The sequence below is a fragment of the Balaenoptera acutorostrata genome, chromosome 9 (genome assembly GCF_949987535.1).
Source record: "Balaenoptera acutorostrata chromosome 9, mBalAcu1.1, whole genome shotgun sequence".
Classification (NCBI taxonomy): Eukaryota; Metazoa; Chordata; class Mammalia; order Artiodactyla; family Balaenopteridae; genus Balaenoptera; species Balaenoptera acutorostrata.
Window position 1 is genome coordinate 87,143,298 of NC_080072.1, and position 23,205 is coordinate 87,166,502.

Sequence of the window (23,205 nt, forward strand, 5' to 3'; positions counted from 1 at the left end):
TTTCCCCTTCTGAGAAGTACCAAGACAGGTCACAGCTGGAAGGTGGAAGGTAGAACCCAGGTGGGTCATATAGAATAGGAGCAATGCAAGATGAAATAGATTTGAATAGAAGGAATCAATGGCCATAAAAAGACTATTGGAGAGAGACCTTCGAGATGACAGAGGAGTAAGATGTGGCGATCACCTTCTTCCCCACAAATACATCAGAAATACATCTACATATGGAACAACTCCTACAGAACACCTACCGAATGCTGGCAGAAGACCTCAGACTTCCCAAAAGGCAAGAAACTCCCCACGTACCTGGGTAGGGCAAAAGAAAAAAGAAAAAACAGAGACAAAAGAATAGGGACGGGACCTGCCCCTCTGGGAGGGAACTGTGGAGGAGGAAAAGTCTCCACACACTAGGAAACCCCTTCACTGGTGGAGGCAGGGGGCAGGGGTGGTGGTGGTGGGGAAGCTTCGGAGCCACGGAGGAGAGCACAGCAACAGGGGTGCAGAGGGCAAAGTGGAGAGAGTCCCGCACAGAGGATCGGTGCCAACCAGCACTCACCAGCCTGAGATGCTTGTCTGCTCACCTGCCAGGGTGGGTGGGAGCTGAGAGCTGAGGCTCGGGCTTTGGAGTTCAGATCCCAGGGAGAGGACTGGGGTTGGCTGCATGAACACAGCCTGCAGGGGGCTAGTGTGCCACAGCTAGCCATGAGGGAGCCCGGGAAAAGGTCTGGAACTGCCTAAGAGGCAAGAGACCATTGTTTCAGGGTGCACGAGGAGAACGGATTCAGAGCACCACCTAAACGAGCTTCAGAGATGGTCACGAGCCGTGGCTATAAGCGCAGACACCAGAGACGGGCATGAAATGCTAAGGCTGCTGCTGCAGCCACCAAGAAGCCTCTGTGCAAGCATAGGTCACTATCCACACCTCCCCTCCTGGGAGCCTGTGCAGCCCGCCACTGCCAGCGTCCCATGATCCAGGGACAACTTTCCCAGGAGAACACACAGCACTCCTCAGGCTATTGCAATATTGTGCTGGTTTCTGCCGTCACAGGCTTGCCCCATATTCCATACCCCTCCCTCCCCCCGGCCTGAGTGAGCCAGAGCCCCCGAATCAGCTGCTCCTTTAACCCCATCCTTTCTGGGTGGGAACAGATGCCCTCAGGCGACCTACATGCAGAGGTGGGGCCAAATCCAAAGCTGAACCCCAGGAGCTGTGTGAACAAAGAAGAGAAAGGGAAATTTCTCCCAGCAGCCTCAGGAGCAGCGGATTAAATCTCCACAATCAACTTGATTTACCCTGCATCTATGGGATACCAAAATAGAGAATGAATCATCCCAAAAGTGAGGCAGTGGACTTTGGGAGCAACTGTAGACTTGGAGTTTGCTTTCTGCATCTAATTTGTTTTGGTTTTATGTTTATCTTAGTTTAGTATTTAGAGTTTATTATCATTGGTAGATTTCTTTATTGATTTGGTTGTTCTCTTCCTTTTTCTTTTTTATATATAAATATATATATATTTTCCTTTTTCGCTATTTGTGAATGTGTATATGTACGCTTCTTTGTGTGATTTTGTCTGTATAGCTTTGCTTTTACCATTTGTCCAAGCGTTCTGTCCATTTGGGTTTTTTTTTTTTTAGTATAGTTTTTAGCGCTCGTTATCATGGGTGGATTTGTTTTTTGGTTTGGTTGCTCTCTTCTTTCTTTCTTTCTTTTCTTTTTTCTTTTTTGAATTACTTTTTAATATTTTTATTTTTAATAATTTTTCTTAATTTTTCTTTTAATAATTTTCTTTTCTTTTCTTTCTTTCTCTCCCTCTCTCTCTTTCTCTCTCTCTCTTTCTTTCTCTCCTTCTTTCTTTCTTTTTTTCAGTCTTGGTGTTCCAGCCGGGTGTCAGCCCTGTGCCTCTGAGGTGAGAGAGCCAAGTTCAGGACATTGATCCACCAGAGACCTCCTGGCTCCACGTAATATCAAACAGCAAAAGCTCTCCCAGACATCTCCATCTCAATGCTCAGACCCAGCTCCACTCGACGACCAGCAAGCTACAGTGATGGACACCCTATGCCAAACAACTAGCAAGACAGGAACACAACACCACCCATTAGCAGAGAGGCTGCCTAAAATCATAATAAGGTCACAGAGACCCCAAAACACACCCCCAGATGCGATCCTGCCCACCAGAAAGACAAGATCCAGCCCCACCCACCAGACCACAGGCACTAGCCCCCTCCACCAGGAAGCTACACAACTCACTGAACAACACTTAGCCACCAGGGACAGACACCAAAAACAACAGGAACTATGAACCTGCAGACTGTGAAAAGGAGACCCCAAACACAGTAAGTTAAGCAAAATGAGAAGACAGAGAAACACAGCAGATGATGGAGCAAGGTAAAAACCCACCAGGCCAAACAAATGAAGAGGAAATAGGCAGTCTACCTGTAAAAGAATTCAGAGTAATGATAGTAAAGATGATCCAAAATCTTGGAAATAGAATGGAGAAAATACAAGAAACGTTTAACAAGGACTTTTAGAAGAACTAAAGAGCAAACAAACAATGATGAACAACACAGTAAATGAAATTAAAAATTCTCTAGAAGGAATCAATAGCAGAATAACTGAGGTAGAAGACCGGATAAGTGACCTGGAAGATAAAATAGTGGAAATAACTATCACAGAGCAGAAGAAAGAAAAAAGAATGAAAAGAATTGAGGACAGTCTTAGAGACCTTCTGGGACAACATTAAACACACCAACATTCGAATTACAGGGGTCCCAGAAGAAGAAGAGGAAAAGAAAGGGACTGAGAAAATATTTGAAGAGATTATAGTTGAAAACTTCCCTAATATGGGAAAGGAAATAGTTAATCAAGTCCTGGAAGCACAGAGAGTCCCACACAGGATAAATCCAAGGACAAACATGTCAAGACACATATTAATCAAACTATCAAAAATTAAATACCACGAAAAAATATTAAAAGCAGCAAGGGAAAAACAACAAATAACATACAAGGGAATCCCCATAAGGTTAACAGCTGATCTTTCAGCAGAAACTCTGCAAGCCAGAAGGGAGTGGCAGGACATATTTAAAGTGATGTAAGGGAAAAACCTACAACCAAGATTACTCTATCCAGCGAAGATCTCATTCAGATTTGACAGAGAAATTAAAACCTTTACAGAAAAGCAAAAGCTAAGAGAATTCAGCACCACCAAACCAGCTTTACAACAAATGCTAAAGAAACTTCTCTAGGCAGGAAACATGAGAGAAGCAAAAGACCTACAATAACAAACCCAAAATAACTAAGAAAATGGTAATAGGAACATACATATCGATAATTACCTTAAATGTAAATGGATTAAATGCTCCAACCAAAAGACATAGACTGGCTGAATGGACACAAAAACAAGACCCATATATATGGTGTCTACAAGAGACCCACTTCAGACCTAGGGACACATACAGACTGAAAGTGAGGGGATGGAAAAAGATATTCCATGCAAATGGAAATCAAAAGAAAGCTGGAGTAGCAATTCTCATATCAGAAAAAATAGACTTTAAAACAAAGACTATTACAAGAGACAAAGAAGGACACTACATAATGATCAAGGGATCAATCCAAGAAGAAGATATAACAATTGTAAGTATTTATGTACGCAACATAGGAGTACCTCAATACATAAGGCAAATGTTAATAACCATAAAAGGGGAAATGCACAGTAACACAATCACAGTAGGGGACTTTAACACCCCACTTTCACCAATGGACAGATCATCCAAAATGAAAATAAATAAGGAAACACAAGCTTTAAATGACACATGTGACAAGATGGACTTAACTGATATTTATAGGACATTCCATCCAAAAACAACAGAATACACTTTCTTCTTTAGTGCTCATGGAACATTCTCCAGGACAGTTCATATCTTGGGTCACAAATCAAGCCTCAGTAAATATAAGAAAATTGAAATCATATCAAGCATCTTTTCTGACCACAACAATATGACACTAGATATCAATTACAAGAAAAAAACTGTAAAAGAACCAAACACATGGAGGCCAACAGTACACTACTGAATTACCAAGAGATCACTGAAGAAATCAAAGAGGAAATCAAAAAATACCTAGAAACAAATGACAATGAAAACACGACGACCCAAAACCTGTGGGGTGCAGCAAAAGCAGTTCTAAGGGGGAAGTTTATAGCAATACAATCCTACCTCAAGAAACAAGAAAAATCTCAAATAAACAACCTAACCTTACACCTTAAGCATTTAGAAAAAAAGAAGAAAACAAACCCCAAAGTTAGCAGAAGGAAAGAAATCATAAAGACCAGATCAGAAATAAATGAAAAAGAAATGAAGGAAACAATAGCAAAGATCAATAAAACTAAAAGCTGGTTCTTTGAGAAGTTAAACAAAATTGATAAACCATTAGCCAGACTCATCAAGAAAAAAAGGGAGTAGACTCAACTCAATAGAATTAGAAATGAAAAAGGAGAAGTAACAACTGGCACTGCAGAAATACAAAGGATCAGGAGAGATTACTACAGGCAACTATATGCCAATAAAATGGACAACCTGGAAAAAATGGACAAATTCTTAGAAAAGTACCTTCCAAGACTGAACCAGGAAGAAATAGAAAATATGAACAGACCAATCACAAGCACTGAAATTGAGACTGTGATTAAAAATCTTCTGACAAACTAAAGCCCAGGACCAGATGGCTTCACAGGCAAATTCTATCAAACACTTAGAGAAGAGCTAACACCTATCCTTCTCAAACTTTTCCAAAATATAGCAGAGGGAGGAACACTCCCAAACTCATTCTACAAGGCCTCCATCACCCTGATACCAAAACCAAAGATGTCACAAAGAAAAAAAACTACAGACCAATATCACTGATGAACATAGATACAAATATCCTCAACAAAATACTAGCAAGCAGTATCCAACAGCACATTAAAAGGATCATACACCATGATCAAGTGGGGTTTAGCCCAGGAATGCAAGGATTCTTCAATATACGCAAATCAATCAATGTGATACACCATATTAACAAATTGAATGATAAAAACCATATGATAATCTCAATAGATGCAGAAAAAGCTTTTGACAAAATTCAACACCCATTTTTGATAAAAACTCTCCAGAAAGTAGTCATAGAGGGAACCTACCTCAACATAATAAAGGCCATATATGACAAACCCACAGCCAACATCGTTCTCAACAGTGAAAACCTGAAACCATTTCCTCTAAGATCAGGAACAAGACAAGGTTGTCCACTCTCACCACTAGTATTCAACATAGTTTTGAAAGTTTAACCATGGCAATCAGAGAAGAAAAAGAAATAAAAGTAATCCAAATCGGAAAAGAAGAGTAAAACTGTCACTGTTTGCATCCTAAAGATTTGGTAAAGAAGCAGGATGCAAAATTCGTGCACAGAAATCTCTTGCATACTTATACACTAACGATGAAAAATCTGAAAGAGAAATTAAGGAAACACTCCCATTTACCATTGCAACAAAAAGAATAAAATACCTAGGAATAAACCTACCTAAGGAGACAAAAGACCTGTATGCAGAAAACTATAAGGCACTGATGAAAGAAATTAAAGATGATACAAACAGGTGGAGAGATATACCATATTCTTGGAGTGGAAGAATCAACATTGTGAAAATGACTATACTCCCCAAAGCAATCTACAGATTCAATGCAATCCTTATCAAACTACCAATGGCATTTTTCACAGAAGTAGAACAAAACATTTCACAATTTGTATGGAAACACAAAAGACCCCAAATAGCCAAAGCAATCCTGAGAAAGAAAAACAGCTGGAGGAATCAGGCTCCTGGACTTCAGACTATACTGCAAAGCTACAGTAATCAAGATAGTATGGTACTGGCACAAAACCAGAAATATAGATCAATGGAACAGGATAGAAAGCCCAGAGATAAACCCACACACATATGGTCACCTTATCTTTGATAAAGGAGGCAAGAATATACAATGGAGAAAAGACAGCCTCTTCAATAAGTGGTGCTGGGAAAACTGGACAGCTACATGTAAAAGAATGAAATTAGAACACTCCCTGACACCATACACAAAAATAAACTCAAAATGGATTAAAGACCTAAATGTAAGGCCAGACACTATCAAACTCTTAGAGGAAAACATAGGCAGAACACTCTATGACATAAATCACAGCAAGATCCTTTTTGACCCACCTCCTAGAGAAATGAAAATAAAAACAAAAATAAACAAATTGGATCTAATGAAACTTAAAAGCTTTTGCACAGCAAAGGAAACCATAAACAAGACGAAAAGACAGCCCTCAGAATGGGAGAAAATATATACAAATGAAGCAACTGACAAAGGATTAATCTCCAAAATTTACAAGCAGCTCATGCAGCTCAATACCAAAAAAACAAAGAACCCAATCCAAAAATGGGCAAAAGACCTAAATAGACATTTCTCCAAAGAAGATATACAGATTGCCAACAGACACATGAAAGGATACTCAACATCACTTATTATTAGAGAAATGCAAATCAAAACTACAATGAGGTACCACCTCACACAAGTCAGAATGGCCGTCATCAAAAAATCTACAAACAATAAATGCTGGAGAGGATGTGGAGAAAGGGGAACCCTCTTGCACTGTTGGTGGGAATGTAAATTGATACAGCCACTATGGAGAACAGTATGGAGGTTCCTTAAAAAACTAAAAATAGAACTACCATATGACACAGCAATCCCACTACTGGGCATATACCCTGAGAAAACCATTAATTCGAAAAGAGTCATGTACCACAATGTTCATTGCAGCTCTATTTACAATAGCCAGGACATGGAAGCAACCTAAGTGTCCATCACAGATGAATGGATAAAGAAGATGTGGCACATATATACAATGAAATATTACTCAGCCATAAAAAGAAACGAAATTGAGTTATTTGCCGTGCGGTGGATGGACCTAGAGTCTGTCATACAGAGTGAAGTAAGTCAGAAAGAGAAAAACAAATACCGTATGCTAACACACATATATATGGAATCTAAAACAAAAAAAAAATCTAAACCAAAAAAAATCCTTCTGAAGAACCTAGGGGCAGGACAGGAATAAAGACGCAGATGTAGAGAATGGACTTGAGGACATGGGGAGGGGGAAGGGGAAGCTGGGACGAAGTGAGAGAGTGGCATGGGCTTATATATACTACTAAATGTAAATAGATAGCTAGTGGGAAGCAGCCACATAGCACAGGGAGATCAGCTCGGTGCTTTGTGACCATGTACAGGGTTGGGATAGGGAGGGTGGGAGGGAGACGCAAGAGGGAGGGGATATGGGTATATATATATATATGTATAGCTGATTCACTTTGTTATGAAGCAGAAACTAACACACCATTGTAAAACAATTATACTCCAATAAAAATGTTAAAAAAAAAAAAGACTATTAGACAACCAGGTAATCAATACTCCCTGGCAAGATATAGAGTATTTCCGTTATCCTAGAAAGTTCCTTCATGCCCCTTCCAATAACCCTTGTGCTGCCTTGAGGCAGCCACCGTTCCAATTTCTATTCCCATAAATTAGCTTTTGAACTTCTTATAAATGGAATCATACAATATGTACTCTTTTGTTACTGACTTCTTTCACTCATATAATATTTTTTATTCATGTTATTATATTTATCAGTAGTGTATACTATTTTATTTCTGAGTGGTAGTACATTTGCAAATATATCAAAATTTATGAATCCTTTCTCCTGTTGATGGATCAATTGTTTCCAACATTTTTCTATTATGATTAAAGCTGCAGTAATCATTCTTGTTAATGGAAGGCCACTGGACTGACAATCTCTTATCTCAAAGGGCCCCAGGTAGTAGTACCCCACATTTTAGTTAGCACAGTAGGGAAGTATGTAAGTAATGGGGGAGACCTGGTACATATGCCACTTGAACAGTTGTATCTGAGGTCAGATACTTACAAGAAAACTTCTTGAACTGGTCCTTAGACTTCTTGAAGGTAGGGAAGTAACAGAAATACAGTAGGACATTCTGAATGGAGGAATGCAGTTGCTTGTGCTACACATTTGATAGGTGAATCATTTGCTGTGTTGGTAGGAGATATAGTAATAGAAGAATACTTCCTATACCTGGCGATATTTTCCATTTGCCTGTCAGTCTGGAGACCACTGAATATGGACTTGGAGGGCTTTCGACTCCTCCAAAACCAAAAAACAAACTGAGGGTCAATTGCTAAAATCATGGCATTTAGAGTAAATTATCAATGACAAACAATTTGACAAAAGAAAAGTTGGTTGATGGAGTGCATGAAGTGACACATTGCAAAGGATCTACCATCAGGACAATTTGGAATAGAAATGCAGGATAAGAAGGCTAGCCTACCTGGTACAAAAGTTGAATGAAAGCACCCCTCAACCATTTGGAATTGCTGAAGCCCCTGTGTTTTCAGGTAATTCAGGGAATGGGGAGAGCCCCTAAAAAGAGAACTTCTTACTAATAGGGTTATGAGTTCTAGAATAATTCATTAGTAAAATAAATGAGACATAACTGTGCCCCCATTTTATGGAGCAGTTTATATTTGTGACATTAATAATGACAAGTTACTTTGCACTTCCTTTATTTTTGGATCTTCCTCCTTTACTGTCAACAGCAGAAACAGCTGGGTGTCTTAAGATAACAAAGAAGGTAGTGAGATTATGAAACTTGAAATAGCCAGTGTATGAAGAGAGTGACTGAAAGCCCAGGTAGGCAGAACCAGCCCCCTCAGAGGACAGTGGGCCCCAAATATTGCCAGAGGGGCAGTACCTCATGTGCTCAGCACTTGACGCGCATTCTCTCACCTAATCTTCACATTTTCAGATGAGAAAACAGAGACACACAAATGAAATCACTTGCCTGAGGCTCACTCAGCAATAGGAAGAGCCAGGATTGTACCCAGCTGTGCTCACAATCACTATGCCAGCTGCTTTGTGATCCCAAGGCTGATGGTTTCCTCCAGAAGAGCTCTCTGGTCAGGTTTGCCAATCTATTTGTGAACTCCAATTCACCCAGGAGTTTTTTGGTTTGGTTGCTTTTTGGTTAATGGTTTTTTTAAGCTGTAGATGAAGAACTCCGTCTCTCTCAGGGTTTAATATAGCAGCACATTAACTATTCTGGCTGGCATTTCTAATAGTTCCCTGGGTAGCTAGGCCTGTGTCTGGGAAGCAGCCAAAAACTGAAGCTCAGAACTTATTTTCAAATTCCCAAGGACTAAAAACACTCTCTGGCAGGCTTGAATGCTACCAAATCAAGTACTGTCAAATGGTTGTTCTTGAGTGTCAATGCTTAAAGCTCATAATTCTCCATGTATCTAAATAATAATTATTTAATTATATTAGGGGCAAGTACTTCTTGCACTTCTTCTTTTTGTACTTAACGCTTACTTCATTATCCAAGCTTCAGCTCAAGTCCATCTCCTCCTCCTAGTAGATGGAATCCACAGGGTTCTCTCCCTTCTCGGAGCGCTCGTAGCCCTTCCTCTCTTGTCCCACTCAGTTGAAAACACATGAATTATTCCCAACTGCATTATCTATCACTGTTGAAACAGCAAAATTAGTAACGAGGGAAGAAAATTAAAAGGATAACCAAATTGAAAGGTATTGTTTTCAATTGTTATAAATTGGTCCCCAAATAGGCCTGTGGCCTTAGAATGTTCTTTAACCTTCTAAAAGGGACATTTCTCCACTTGCTACGTTAAAAGGTGAGGCAGATGATGAAGTGAAGGGGATAGAAACTATGATGTGCTTCAGTTCAACTTACTGAGCTTAATGGTAGGATAGTCAGCTGGAGAAATGTACATGTTAGAAGGTTAAAGAACATTCTAAGGCCACAGGCCTATTTGAGGGCCAAATTGATTTGTCTGTCTTTGATGATGCCCCCAGTTACTTTTCTTGAACTCATCCTAGTACCAGGGGCCTAGGACTCACACCTTCCCCAGTTTCTTCTCCCTGCCCCCTGCATCCCTGTTTGGGGGGTCTATGTGAGTGTCCTCCCATAATCTAGCCAGCCTTCCTCTAAAGGATTAGCATGTGGTCACTGAACTCCAGGCAATTTGAGAGTTCCCTGCTCTCTGCAAATAGATCTCCCAGACAGTGTCCTTTGGCCTAGCCTAGATTCCTCCTGCACTGCTCTCCACAAGGAGATGTGGACTTGAACCATGTTTCTACATCATGACCAAAGAGTTCTCAGGACTGTGCTCACCAGCCAAATTTAGCTCTCAACTAAGCCAAATCCCCCTGCTCTGGCATGTCTCACACTTTAGTTATCAGATCAGGTATTAAGACTTGACCCTCCCCCTCCTACTGAATGCTCTAAATTGATGGGAGACCAAATAAATTTTGTATACCAACTGTATCCAAGTAAAGTCACTATATACAGGCATATCTTGGAGATATTACGGATTTGATTCCAGTCCTCTGCAATAGAGCAAATATCACAATAAAGCAAGTCACACAATTTTTTCTGGTTTCCCAGTGCATATAAAAGTTACATGTAGTCAGTTAAGTATGCAATAGTATTGTGTCTAAGAAAACAATGTATATAGCTTAATTTTAAAGTACTTTATTGCTAAAAAGTGCTAAGCATCATCAGAGGCTTCAGCAAGTCTTAATCTGTTTGCTGGTGGAGGGTCTTGCCTCAGTGTTGATGGCTGCCAACTGATCAGGGTGGTGGTTGCTAAAGTTTGGGGTGGCCATGGCAATTTCTTAATGTAAGGCAACAATGAAGTTTGCTGCATCACTTTACTCTTACTTTCATGAATGATTTCTCTGTAGCATGCAATGCTGTTTGATAGCATTTTACCCACAGTAAAACTTGTTTCAAAAAGACCTCTAATAAGAGCGTCAGCCTGTCCTTTGAAGCTTTGAAGCCAGGCAATGATTTCTCCTCTCTAGCTATGGAAAGTCCTAGATGGCATCTTCTTCCAGCAGAAGGCTCTTTCATCTACATTGAAAATCTGTTTAGAGGAGCCACATTCATGAATTATCTTAGCTAATCTTTTGGATAACTTGCTGCAGCTTCTACATCAGCACTTACTGAGTCACCTTGCACTTTCATGTTATGGAGATGGCTTCTTGTCTTAAACCTCATGAACCAACCTCTGTCAACTGCAAACTTTTCTTCTGCAGCTTCCGAACCTGTATCAGCCTTCACAGAATTGAAGAGAGTTAGGGCTTTGCTCTGGATTGGTCTTTGGTTTAAGGGAATGTTGTGACTGGTTTGATCTATCCAGGCCACCAAAATTTTCAGCATATCAGCAATAAGGCTGTTTCGCTTTTTTATCATTCATGTGTTCACTGGAGTAGCACATAATTTCCTTCAAGAACTTTTCCTCTGCAGTCGTGACTTGGCTGTTTGGCTCAAGAAGCTTAGTTTTTTCAGCTTTCAACATGCCTTCCTCACTAAGCTTAATCATTTCTAGCTTTTGATTTAAAGTGAGAGACATGTGACTCTTCCTTTCGCTTGAACACTTAGAGGCCACTGTAGGGTTATTAATAGACCAAATTTCAATATTATTGTGTCTCAGGGAATAGTGAGGCTTAGGGAGAGAGACAGGAGAATGGCTGGTTGGTGGAATAGTCAGAATACTCACAACATTTATCAACTAAATTCACTATCTTATATGGGCACAGTTCATGGCACCTGAAACAATTACAACAGTAATACCAAAGATCACTGATCACAGATCACCATGACAAATATATAATAACAAAAAAATTGAAATATCGTGAGAATTACCAAAATGTGACACAGAAACATGAAGTAAGCAAATGCTGTTGGAAAAAATGGTGCTAATATACTTGCTCAATGTAGGGTTGCCACAAACCTTCAACTTGTAAAAAAACGTGATATCAGCAAAACACAGTAAAGCAAGTACAATAAAATGGGGTATGCCTGTACACTTAATCCAACAGCTGGACTAGGAAACTGAAGTTCTACAGAAATGTCTCTGGATGTGTGTCAGGGGTGAGGGCAGATTCCCTGAAACTGCTGCAATCAATCTTATCAACAACTGCAATTTCTGGAAAAATAAGATGTTGGGGGGAGTGGTCTGCGTAGGAGTTGGTGATGGTGGTGTGTGTGTCTGTGTGTGTCCTATCATGTAAAGGTACCTGTACTGGACTCTTTATGAAGACCAAGGTGGATAAGGTCCCACATGGGACCACAAGACCAAAGTCAGAATATGCATCTGAAAGAATGTGAAACACTCAGGGAAAAGTGGAAAAGCACTGTCACCAAGCAGAAAGAAGGCAACATCTGAGGTCAACGAAAGTGGGACTCCAAGCTCCGGCTACTAGCACTGCAAGTCCTCTACGTCTCACCTGGTAATAGAGTCTGGCCTCCCCATTGGGCAGGCTGTGAAGAATAGCTCACTGAGTGATGATTATATGGCACCAGCTGAATGCTTGTTATGGTAAGTTGGAGCCAATAATTGTTCAAATGGCCCATGTTTTTTATTCGTATCATTTCTCTCCCCTTTCCAATTTTCTTCTCCAGAAGTGTCTGCACTTTAAGATTGCTAAAGAGGGCAATATTTAAACCAGGAATAAAGTGTATGAAGAAAGCATTGGGGGAAGAAACTTTGGGACGTTAAATCCTACAGGTAAAATTTTGCTATCCTAAAGAGGCTTTACTCCTCTCGATATTCCACATATATATAGCCAGACTTCTCAAAACACTCTTTATAAAAATACTATTGAAAAAAAAAATACTATTGAAGAACTGCATGTTCAGCATTACCTAATTTCCTCATAAATCTCTTGTCTTTTAATAAGCTAAGTGGCTATTTGCTGAATTTCCCTGATTTATTGGTATCTTTTGAGGGCTGAGGATATATCCAGATACTAAGTGATTAAATGTGGATGAAAATGGTACATCACCATAATAATGACAGAAAAGAGAATCGTGACTAGGCATACAGAAGACCTCACAGAGATGCATGTCGACAGCTTCTTAAAAGGGCAGGCTCCAGAGCCGCAGAGAAAACTGCACGATCAAGCTAGTTTTTACAGGAAAATCTTCCCAGTTCCTCTCATTGGAGGTGCATTCCACAGGGACTACGGCCCCCTCAGAACTCAGTTTCAAGAAGCAGTGGGAACTTCAGGCCGCCGACTAAACTGAAGGGAATCCTGGATCCTGTATTCACTTTAGCCACCAAACTATGACCTGCAAAGGATATTTCAACTTTTCTGGCACCTGCATTCTTCAACAGTTAATCAAAGGCAATCCCTGCTGAGGACAGTCATCATAATACCCTCTTTTAAAACAAAACACTTTAACAGAACGTTATGGAGGCACTAAAAAATGAAAGATTATGTCACAGGTCTTTTTTATAATTGTTAAAGCGCCACCTGCTGGAAATACTGATCTTACATACCAATTCTCTGTGAGACACTGGTATCAGAAAGATGAGAAATGTTAACTACTCATCCACAAAAGAGAACCTAGATTCAAAATGCAAATAACAAAAATGGCTCCAGCAAAGCCCTCTCTTCTTACAGTGTTACCACAGTCCAATTGCACAATTTATTACCCCTATACAACACTAGGGAATGACCTAGCAACTCTATTATATTATTCAGCAGGATTTTTTTTTTTAATGGCACGAGTATCTACAAAAAATATAGAAAAATCAATATTGCTCTAATAGGCTGAGAAAGAATTTATAGGAGGTTTTCAACTTAAGAACGTGTTGTGTTTCAAAAGCTTGTGTGTCGGGCTTCCCTGGTGGCCAGTGGTTAAGGATCCACCTGCCAATGCAGGGGACATGTGTTTGAGCCCTGGTCCGGGAACCCATATTCCACGGAGCAACTAAGTCCGTGTGCCACAACTACTGAGCCTGTGCTCTAGAGCCCGTGAGCCACAACTACTGAGCCCGTGCACCACAACTACTGAAGCCCACACACCTAGAGCCCGTGCTCCTCAACAAGAGAAGCCACCGCAGTGAGAAGCCTGTGCACCGCAACGAAGAGTGGCCCCCACTCGCCGCAACTAGAGGAAAGCCCGTGTGCAGCAACAAAGACCCAATGCAGCCATAAATAAATAAATAAATAAATAAATAAATAAATAAAAAAGAAGTTTGTGTGTAAGCCAGATGTTTGAAAACATATATTCCGTGAAAGTGGTATTATGCAGGCTGGTTAAACTGACAGTCTTCACAACTTCCTTAAACCTTGCACAGCCTTGCAGTACTATTATTTAGTTACTGAATGTCATTCATAGCATTGCTTGTTTGGAACATTATTCTGAGTTTTAATTTGGGATGCCCAGATTGGAACTCCTCTGCCCCTTTCCAAAGGGAGCAAGCAAGGGGAAACACCAGGATTAAGGGTGATGGGTAGAAAGGGAGCAGGGTAGGACAACTTACTCCCTACAGACATGTATCTGCATAAAAGGCCTTACTTTAGATCAATCTCCCCTTAAACGTTCTGAACTGAGACCAAAGACAAAGTTCATTTAATAATCACTCAAGAAGTAAGATGAGCAAAGGACTAGAAAGATGCTAAAAGGCTGTTGACCTGGAAGAGCTCAACCCGTGGTGAGGAGAGGCAGGTAAACAGCAACACCTCAATTCAATAAGTGCTACGAGGAAGGGCCCTGTGAACCTAGAGGAGGTGGGGGACCCAGCCCAGATGGCCTAAAAAAGGCTTCATAGTAGAGATGACATTTGAGCTTAGCCTTGACAGACATGTGGGATATTGTCACCTGAGATTCTCTACTTCACCACTATCCCTATATATACAAGTTTATTATTAAGCAAGATATTTTAAGAAATAATCAGTGTATTAATCAAACTGGAAGTCTTCCCCAAAAGGCGAAACATTTTAACATAATCTTTTTCCATTCACTGACAGTTGTTAATGGTAAGGAGTGAAAGACAAACATCAGTTTTAATTGGCTGCAGGAAGTGAAAGGTTATTTCACTCAAAAAGGTTTTTTAAAAAACCCATTAATGTAATTCAAAATTTTTAAATGTTTATTCCAGCAAATGATCTGGGAGCTTACTCTGATTTCCCCTCCATTCTGGCAGAGCCCCAAATAGATTGGTTTGCTTCGCCTTAAGAAGACATGATTCTGAAAAGTTGGATATGAGGAAATCTTGAATATATTAAGTCATTTAAAATCCACAAGGGGAATTAAGTAATCAAAAAAAACCACACAGGGCTTCCCTGGTGGCGCAGTGGTTGAGAATCTGCCTGCTAATGCAGGGGACACGGGTTCGAGCCCTGGTCTGGGAGGATCCCACATGCCGCGGAGCGGCTGGGCCCGTGAGCCACAATTGCTGAGCCTGCGCGTCTGGAGCCTGTGCCCCGCAACGGGAGGGGCCGCGATGGAGAGAGGCCCGCGCACCGCGATGAAGAGCGGTCCCCGCACCGCGATGAAGAGTGGCCCCCGCTTGCCGCAACTGGAGAAAGCCCTCGCACGAACCGAAGACCCAATACAGACAAAAATAAATTAATTAATTAATTAAAAAAAAAAAAAAAAACCACACAGTAAATATATTTCCATGAAATCAAAATCTTTTAATAATATGAACACTTATGCTCAATTTCTTTATTATATTTTTACCTAAAAAAGTTTACATACAGAGTTTTTGTAAAGTGTCATACTAGTAGTTGATATCATAATGATGCTACATATTAATACTCTGTATTGAAGAAGTATCATAAAAATCTCATGGCACATTATTTGCTAAGAAGTAGCATAATAACAATTGGGAGAAGGTTCCTAGGTTTACTGTACTCTACGGCTTCTATGGTACTCACAGTTGTATCCCAGGATTTCTCAAGTACTGCCCCACCCATGTTCCCAACATGTGCAATCAGTCACCAGACCTCACCTAGTGGCCTAAAGGCCACGAGGCTTGTACAAGGACAATAACTGCCTCAGCGGGACAAAACTCAGATGCCTCCAAATGAGGAAACCTACTCCAAAACCATCCTGGGCTGCCCCTCCTCCTGACTACCCAGCCCAGCCTGGACAGCCTGCTTTCAGGCTCTGTCCTGAGGCTGGCTCACACCCAGGTATCTATCCAATCCTGCTTTCCTACTTCTACCTCTAAGACCCCAGTGTGGGCCCCACTCCTTGTCTCCCTGACACTAATATGTATTGGCCCTCAAACACACAGAAACACAATTCTGGCCTTGGCTTCTGCCCTATTTTGGAATTTCTATTTTTGATACATTATTTTGTATTCCTTTGTAAAATCTAACCACTGGATCCAATCCAATGTTACTGAGTATTCACTCTGAGTCTGATAATTTTCCAAGTATCCCAAGGCAGTAGGCTCTGCTTTATCCAGGTGACAGCTTCCAGCTTCCCAGGAAACCCCAGGTGTACGTGTGTGCCTTCTTCTCCAGCTACAAGACTGCAGAGTGGGCCTCCTGGAGGTTCTCCTCAAGCTTCAGTCCCAGGTTGTCGATTCCAATGCTGGTGACTGGTGGCATACTGCTTTCAGCCGGCTCTGCAGTGCGTGTCGGGGTGGAGCAGTACAGAATGAACCCCACCATGATGACGGTGAAAGAGAGGATGTAGAGTCCTGAAAACTAGGAGGAGATAATAGGCTATGGACAGTGCTCCCTCACATACACATCTTTGCTGCTGCCTTTTGTCAACGGAGATTTGAGGGTTACCTTCTCATAATTTTTTTTTCTGAAAGTTGCCCAAGGAGGTGCTAATGACCAAAACCGTCCTGTGTGTGTGTACTGGTGAATGTGTGAGCTCTGCCCACATCACCCACCACATTAGCCAACTGGATTCTTGGATGTTTAGGAAATGGACTTTTGCCTTTCTCTGTGATAACCCAGCTGCATCCCACCTCACAACTAGTCCACTTACTTAGTGGAGAGACTAAAATTTTAGCATGGTACCATGAGAGACCCAGATTCAGACCCTAGGCACAGCTTACAACACTGGTGTGAAGCAATAAGAAAACAGAATGGTTTGGAGAAGGAGAAGAGAAAGAAGATGAGAGAGAAGAAAAAGTAAGACACACTCCCAGGCTTCCTTGGTGGTTCAGTGGTTGGGAATCTGCCTGCCAATGCAGGGGACACGGGTTCGAGCCCTGGTTCAGGAGGATCCCACATGCCACAGAGCAACTACACCCGTGCGCCACAAATACTGAGCCTGCGCTCTAGAGCCCGTGAGCCACAACTACTGAGCTCGCGTGCTACAACTACTGAAGCCCACGCTCCTAGAGCCTGTGCTTCGCAACAAGAGAAGCCACCGCAATAAGGAGCCCGCACACCGCAATGAAGAGTAGCCCCCACTGGCCGCAACTAGAGAACAGCCTGCGCACAGCAACGAAGACCCAATGCAGCCAAATATAAGTGAATAAAATAAATTAATTAAAAAAAAAGAGACACACTCCCAAAGGTAGAAGGAAAAAATGAAATGGGTTTTGAAATGAGTATTAAGTAGATTACAGTCATCTCCAGGTATGGGCTTCTATGGGTCACTGTTGGCTTCAACATGTTAATGTTTCATAGATGCTCAATTACTTCTTAACCTTAAACCATTAGAACTTTTTAAGGAATGGAATAGCCACAGCCCTTCTCAAAGCTGGAAGGCCTCCACTGGATTCAGTGATGATGCAAAGCCAGTGATAATGTCAACAGGAGCAGCAGCCAAACTAATTTCCTCCACAGGTTTCATTCTTGGATCCAATCTCAGCACAGCACCCAGCACATAGCTGGTATTGAATAAATGTTTTTTGGGGGGGGAAAATGATTCAGAAAAGATTAAAGGGAGTTAAAGCTATGTAGAGTACCCTAAACTTTTAAAGTCAGTATCATGAAGGTCAATCATGCTCTCCAATAGAATGTTCACTGTTACCTGTGGGAAAACCTAAGTAACTTATTCCAAACATGTCCTGTTTGGTTTGGTGGTTTTAAATGTTTATAAGAAAAAAGTATCTTTTTCCTCTTAAGAAGGCACATGATTAAATGGAGGCACCTTTATTAGAAGAGAGAGACTCTGAGGGAGTGAGATAATAAGTCTCCTGAATCAGAGGCTGTTTTTTAAATTTTACCCTTTGTGTCTGGATCTATACAGGAAATTTCTTGTGGCTACTCTGTTCAGTGAGTATTTACTCAAGATCAATCCAGAGGAGGCAGAGTCTGACACCAATGAATACAGAAATTGTTTTATGTCTTTTTCAACTGTGTTTCAAAATATCAGAGCCAAAGTTATTTTAGATACTATAATTTCTTTAAATTAGTGACATATTGAACTTATGATTCTGTCTTTAAAAATTTCTTCTAAGATCCTAGATATCGTCATTATGCTCTGAATGATTTCCCACCTCTGTAATTTACTCTGAAGATCACAGCAGACCTCCTCTTTGCTCTCCAAGTCTTGAAACAGCCTTTGACCAAAAAGAATAAAATCTGATATGAGTTATGAGTGAGCTGCTAGACATTCAGGGACAAAGAAACATAAAGCAAAAGAACTGCAAAGGAACTTATAGTTTGCATGTTCCACTTTTGAGAATAATAGTATGAGTCATGTGGCCAAAAAAAATGACACAAAAGAAGGCTTTTTCTCATTAAAGTTAATACAGTTAAAAAGCAAATATCTACATTAAGGGCTCTTATAATAGGTAGCGACAAGTGTACTTTCACTTTTATTTCTTTAACCTTACTTCCTCCTTGGACATTATTTTACTAATAAGGGAAAAGTAAAAGTTAAACTACTAAAGCTACCTCAATATGTTTAGTTTAAAAAAAAAAAAAAAAGCACAGGTAAGAGGGGTCAAATGTTATACTGCAGAGCTCTCAAGCTTTCTCTGGGTATGGGTAGCCATCAACTGGCCTTGAACTGCAGAATAAAAACACCGTGGTCCCCTACTGGTGGCCATGTGAAATGCAAGAACAGCACCACAGAACAGCTAACTCACTTTTTTTTAAACTCACTTTTAAGGCCCACTTTGTACCCCTTAATGATTGCTATCATAGAAAAAAAAATCTAGGGCTGTCAGGATCACTTCCCTGATTCACTTTGACATTTGTTACTTTTTAATGATGCCACCAAAAAGCTATAAATACTTCTTCAGTCTTAGTTCAGGAATACCTTAACCAGCAAGTTTGCCAAGATAACAGCTGGTTCCTGTGACATGTAAAAGCAAAAATGGTTTATGTTTCTTAAGCAGAAATTTCTGAGAACACACTGAACTAGGCATTGTGAGTTCCTGGCCAATTCCTGGGAACAGTGTAAATCAGTGCCAAGCAATTTCCACCCAGATACAACATTTTATACAGATAAAGAAATATAGTTGCTATCCCCAGCTAAAACCAAAATTATCAAGCAACAGCCGACATTCTAACTATTTGTTCAAATGACTGTAATAGCAGCCAAGTCAACAAGCTTTATACTATGGAAAGATGGATTTCTTTCTTTTTTTTTTTAAATAAATTTATTTATTTATTTATTTTTGGCTGTTTTGGGTCTTTGTTGCTGCACGCGGGCTTTCTCTAGTTGCAGCAAGCGGGGGCTACTCTTCGTTGTGGCGCACGGGCTTCTCTTGTTGCGGAGCACAGGCTCTAGGTGCACGGGCTTCAGTAGTTGTGGCTCACGGGCTCAGTAGTTGTAGCTCACGGGCTCTAGAGCACAGGCTCAGTAGTTGTGGCACACGGGCTTGGTTGCTCCACGGCATGTGAGATCTTACTGGATCCGGGCTTGAACCCGTGTCACCTGCATTGGCAGGCAGATTCTTAACCACTGTGCCACCAGGGAAGTCCCGGAAAGATGGATTTCTAAGGCAGTAGTTCTCAAAGCAAGACTCTTACAATAACACTAACATGCTATTTGCCTGGAGTGAGAGTGTCCAAAGAAATTCTTGTCAAGAAGATGAGAAGGTTTCATTTTGGGATCTAAAATCTTAAAGAAACCCATTACTTCTTTTAAACCAAACAAGTGTTCTGATTTGAACAAGATCTATTTGCTCACCTTATAGCCAAACAGAAAGAGTCCAAAGAAAAGACTGTAGAGGTCAGCTGTCAGGATGCCCAGGTTGACAGAAGTGGCACTAGTGACTTTAATCACCAGTGGCATGAAGCTGTACAGGCAAAACATACAGAGGGCAAATGCTACAAACAGCAGGGCTGTGAAAAAAATGGAATATCTATTGTTATAGGAAGAAACCAAAAGTTAAAGGTGCTGTGCTTTTAAAGCTTGACTGATATATAAAATTCCCTGATCCTTTAACATACTATCCACAAAGCCCCTTGTTAACAGTAAGCATTGCAAATGAAACATACAAAGCTCTCAGGAAAAAAAAAATAACAAGATATGATGAAGAACTTAAAAAATTCAACAGAGTGTTAGATGATCAAGGCCATAGAATCTTGCTTATGGTGTAAGTCAACAGCTCTTATCACCCCATGTTATCCACCTGCCCAGGGCAGAGAGATGCCAATGATAAAAGGCATCATGGTTGGACATGATTTGTGTGGTTGAATCAAAATAAAGTATTTTTAGGATATCAAAGATAGTCGTTAGGCCCATTATCTTTTGTACATCTCATAAGAGCTAGTCATGTGGGTGCTGAGAGATAACTACTTATAGCAGTTATCTCTGCTTCACAACCACTTCCCCAACCTCGCTCAACACACACACACACACACACACACACACAGAGGCAATCTAAGTTATTTACTTGAATGAAATCATCCAAGCACGGTAAATGAATTTCAATGACACTTCATGTAGTACTTAATTTCTTTCTACGCATCATTAAATAAGGTTCAAATCTTTCTTATCAGATGAGAGTAGCAATGGAACGTGGTGGTGATGACACACCATCAGATTATTCAGGTTAATACTTCACAAATTACATCAAGCAGACAACCTTCACAAGAAGTCTGCGGACTCGAGATACAGATCTAGTTGAAAGTTAGTGTGACCAAAGGTCAGTCTTGTTCAGAATTCCTAGTAAAGAAAGGCTATTCCTGAAGGTAAAGATTAAGGATTAACTTTTATGGGGGGGTTTATTTACAAGTTCTCAGAGAAAACTCAATGTAAACCACTATAGTTCTCTGTGTACTAAATTACTCTGTGATTTTATATAAAAATGTCTAAATAATATTACTAAAATGAAGTACTTATTTCTTGATGTGTGTCAGTTAGGGGAAAGACTAACAAGAATTATTATGTATGTACATACCAATTTTCCAGTCCCAGTGAATGCCGGCAATATCCTTATATTCCACAATCAATCTGTGATTAAAACAAGAGGTCACAGAGAGATCTTTATACTACTTTTCACTATTTTATAAGCAATTAAATTGCTTCAAGCTTTAAGTACTTCAAGGTGATTAATTATGTTGACTTTTGAATTTTTCTTAGAGTATAAAAATAACTATCTTTAATTAAAATGACAAAGAATAAAACCCAGAGGAGTCCATAAACACATGTTTGACACCCTTAGAAGCACTCTACAGGAGGAAAACATGGCACTATGTGTTCCCTTTGAACAAGAAGTTAATATTTTCTAGGAATAATTGAAAAATAGAGTCTTCACTGGTGATATAAAGTCTACCACATTATAAGCAGGAATCAAGCCTCAAACATGTATAAGAAAATGAGGCATAATTCTTAATGTTTCAAAAATCTTCTAATAGATATTTAGCAAGTTACTGATTTCAAATGTGAATTTGGGCCAAATAAACAATGAATATTAGTAGCTGGAACATAATCATCTATGACATATTTGCTTATATTGCTTTTAGGGATAAGTTTAGAATCTTACAGCTGTATGCCACTGATAATTGTTCCAAACAAGCCCACCATTCCTAAAAACTCCTGTCTGCTCAGCTTCTTCACGATGTATTCTTCACACACATTAGAAACAGCATAGAGGGAAGCCCCAAGAAGGACCAAGATGTCACCAATCAGTACATCACTACCTATAAGGAGATAAGCCACAAAAAGGAATACATTTGTCACTAGGAAAAACTTTCCAGCTTGCTTCTAGGAGTTTATCTGGCTCATATTTATTTAAGTAAGATTTTACAGAAGAAGAAACCCTGATTTTTAGAAGTTTAAAGACTCTTGCTCCTCTCACTTTCCGGCACAATTCTGCTTTCATTTTTCTTATTTTGGATCCTCAGGAGACTAACAGGTTGGAAGATGGTGGTGTATACCATAATGTAAGGCCTCAGAAAATGATTTTATGACATGAGAAATTAATGGAAATTATTGATGGGAATTCACTGAAAACTATAGGGAAGGAAGCTAAGTAAGCAAGGTAATTTTCTCAATCAAAGGAGACACTGAAGTCACTTGTATATTGGGTGAAATCATAGACCTTATTTAGATTTTACACTATCAACTATCTGAACCTTGACATAAAGAATATCAAAATGTTCTCATCTACAGAGTAACTGAAAAAAGAGGTCATTCAGTGAACACAAAGTCTCCTTTTTGATGAAAACAAAAACCAAGAATCTACAGTAGGATTTCCAGTAACTAATCGAAATGTATGGGCCAAAAAAAGATTATTGCAAATATATACAGAAACTTCTCTCTCATGACACAAACAAACCATTTAGTGTGACAAAAAACAGCAAGGACTCGGGGCAGGTAGAAACATAAAGACTGCTTTGTGGAAATGGTTATAGTACCAGAAGCAAGCAAATCTAAAAATAAAATTTTAAAGATAGTTAATGAGGACATGTTCTCTGCCTTTTACTTTATCTTTGCACAATAAAAGTGAGGACATAAGCAAAACTTTTTCTGTGACTAAACCAGAAACAAGTAACACAGTCTCACCTGAATTGTCTTCCCTCCCTGCTAATATGTCTGCACCAACCATAGTTCCTACGCCCAACAGACAGACAGCCACAGCGATGAAGTGGATCACTCTGTATCTTGCATAAAGAATAAACCACGAGAGAGCCATCAACACAGGAATCCCAAAGCAATCCAAAAGCTGCATGGAAGGAGAAACAGATGGCTTAAAACATCTCTCATTAGCTAAAAGATGATCAAGTAATAACAGGAGTCAGTGTTTATTGAGCATTTATTATTGCCAGCCCTGTACTAAATGCTTTACCTGGATTAACTCATTTAATCCTCACAACAACTCCATGAGATTAGAACTGCAATCTCCATTTTACACACGAGGAAAACAAAGGCACAGAAAGGTTAAATGAGT

At 40.1% G+C, this 23,205-nt stretch overlaps 1 protein-coding gene across 4 annotated transcripts in view; it reads right to left on the reverse strand.

Moving 5' to 3' along the window:
- Nucleotides 1-252: 252 nt before the first annotated feature.
- The window catches only part of SLC35F2 (solute carrier family 35 member F2), a 61,815-nt gene continuing 38,862 nt past the window's right edge, over nucleotides 253-23,205 (reverse strand). The window contains exons 4-9 of one of the 4 annotated variants that reach the window (XM_057552661.1): nucleotides 22,821-22,980; nucleotides 21,799-21,955; nucleotides 21,214-21,266; nucleotides 19,998-20,152; nucleotides 579-731; nucleotides 253-303 (exon numbers count right to left, since the gene is read on the reverse strand). In XM_057552661.1, the coding sequence (XP_057408644.1) occupies nucleotides 268-303; nucleotides 579-731; nucleotides 19,998-20,152; nucleotides 21,214-21,266; nucleotides 21,799-21,955; nucleotides 22,821-22,980 (714 nt within the window). In that variant the 3' untranslated portion in view covers nucleotides 253-267. Of the gene's footprint in view, nucleotides 304-578; nucleotides 732-15,549; nucleotides 16,598-18,354; nucleotides 18,418-19,590; nucleotides 19,743-19,997; nucleotides 20,153-21,213; nucleotides 21,267-21,798; nucleotides 21,956-22,820; nucleotides 22,981-23,205 lie in introns of those variants that run through there. The other 3 variants (XM_057552662.1, XM_007184628.2, XM_057552663.1) reach the window with 3 other exon arrangements.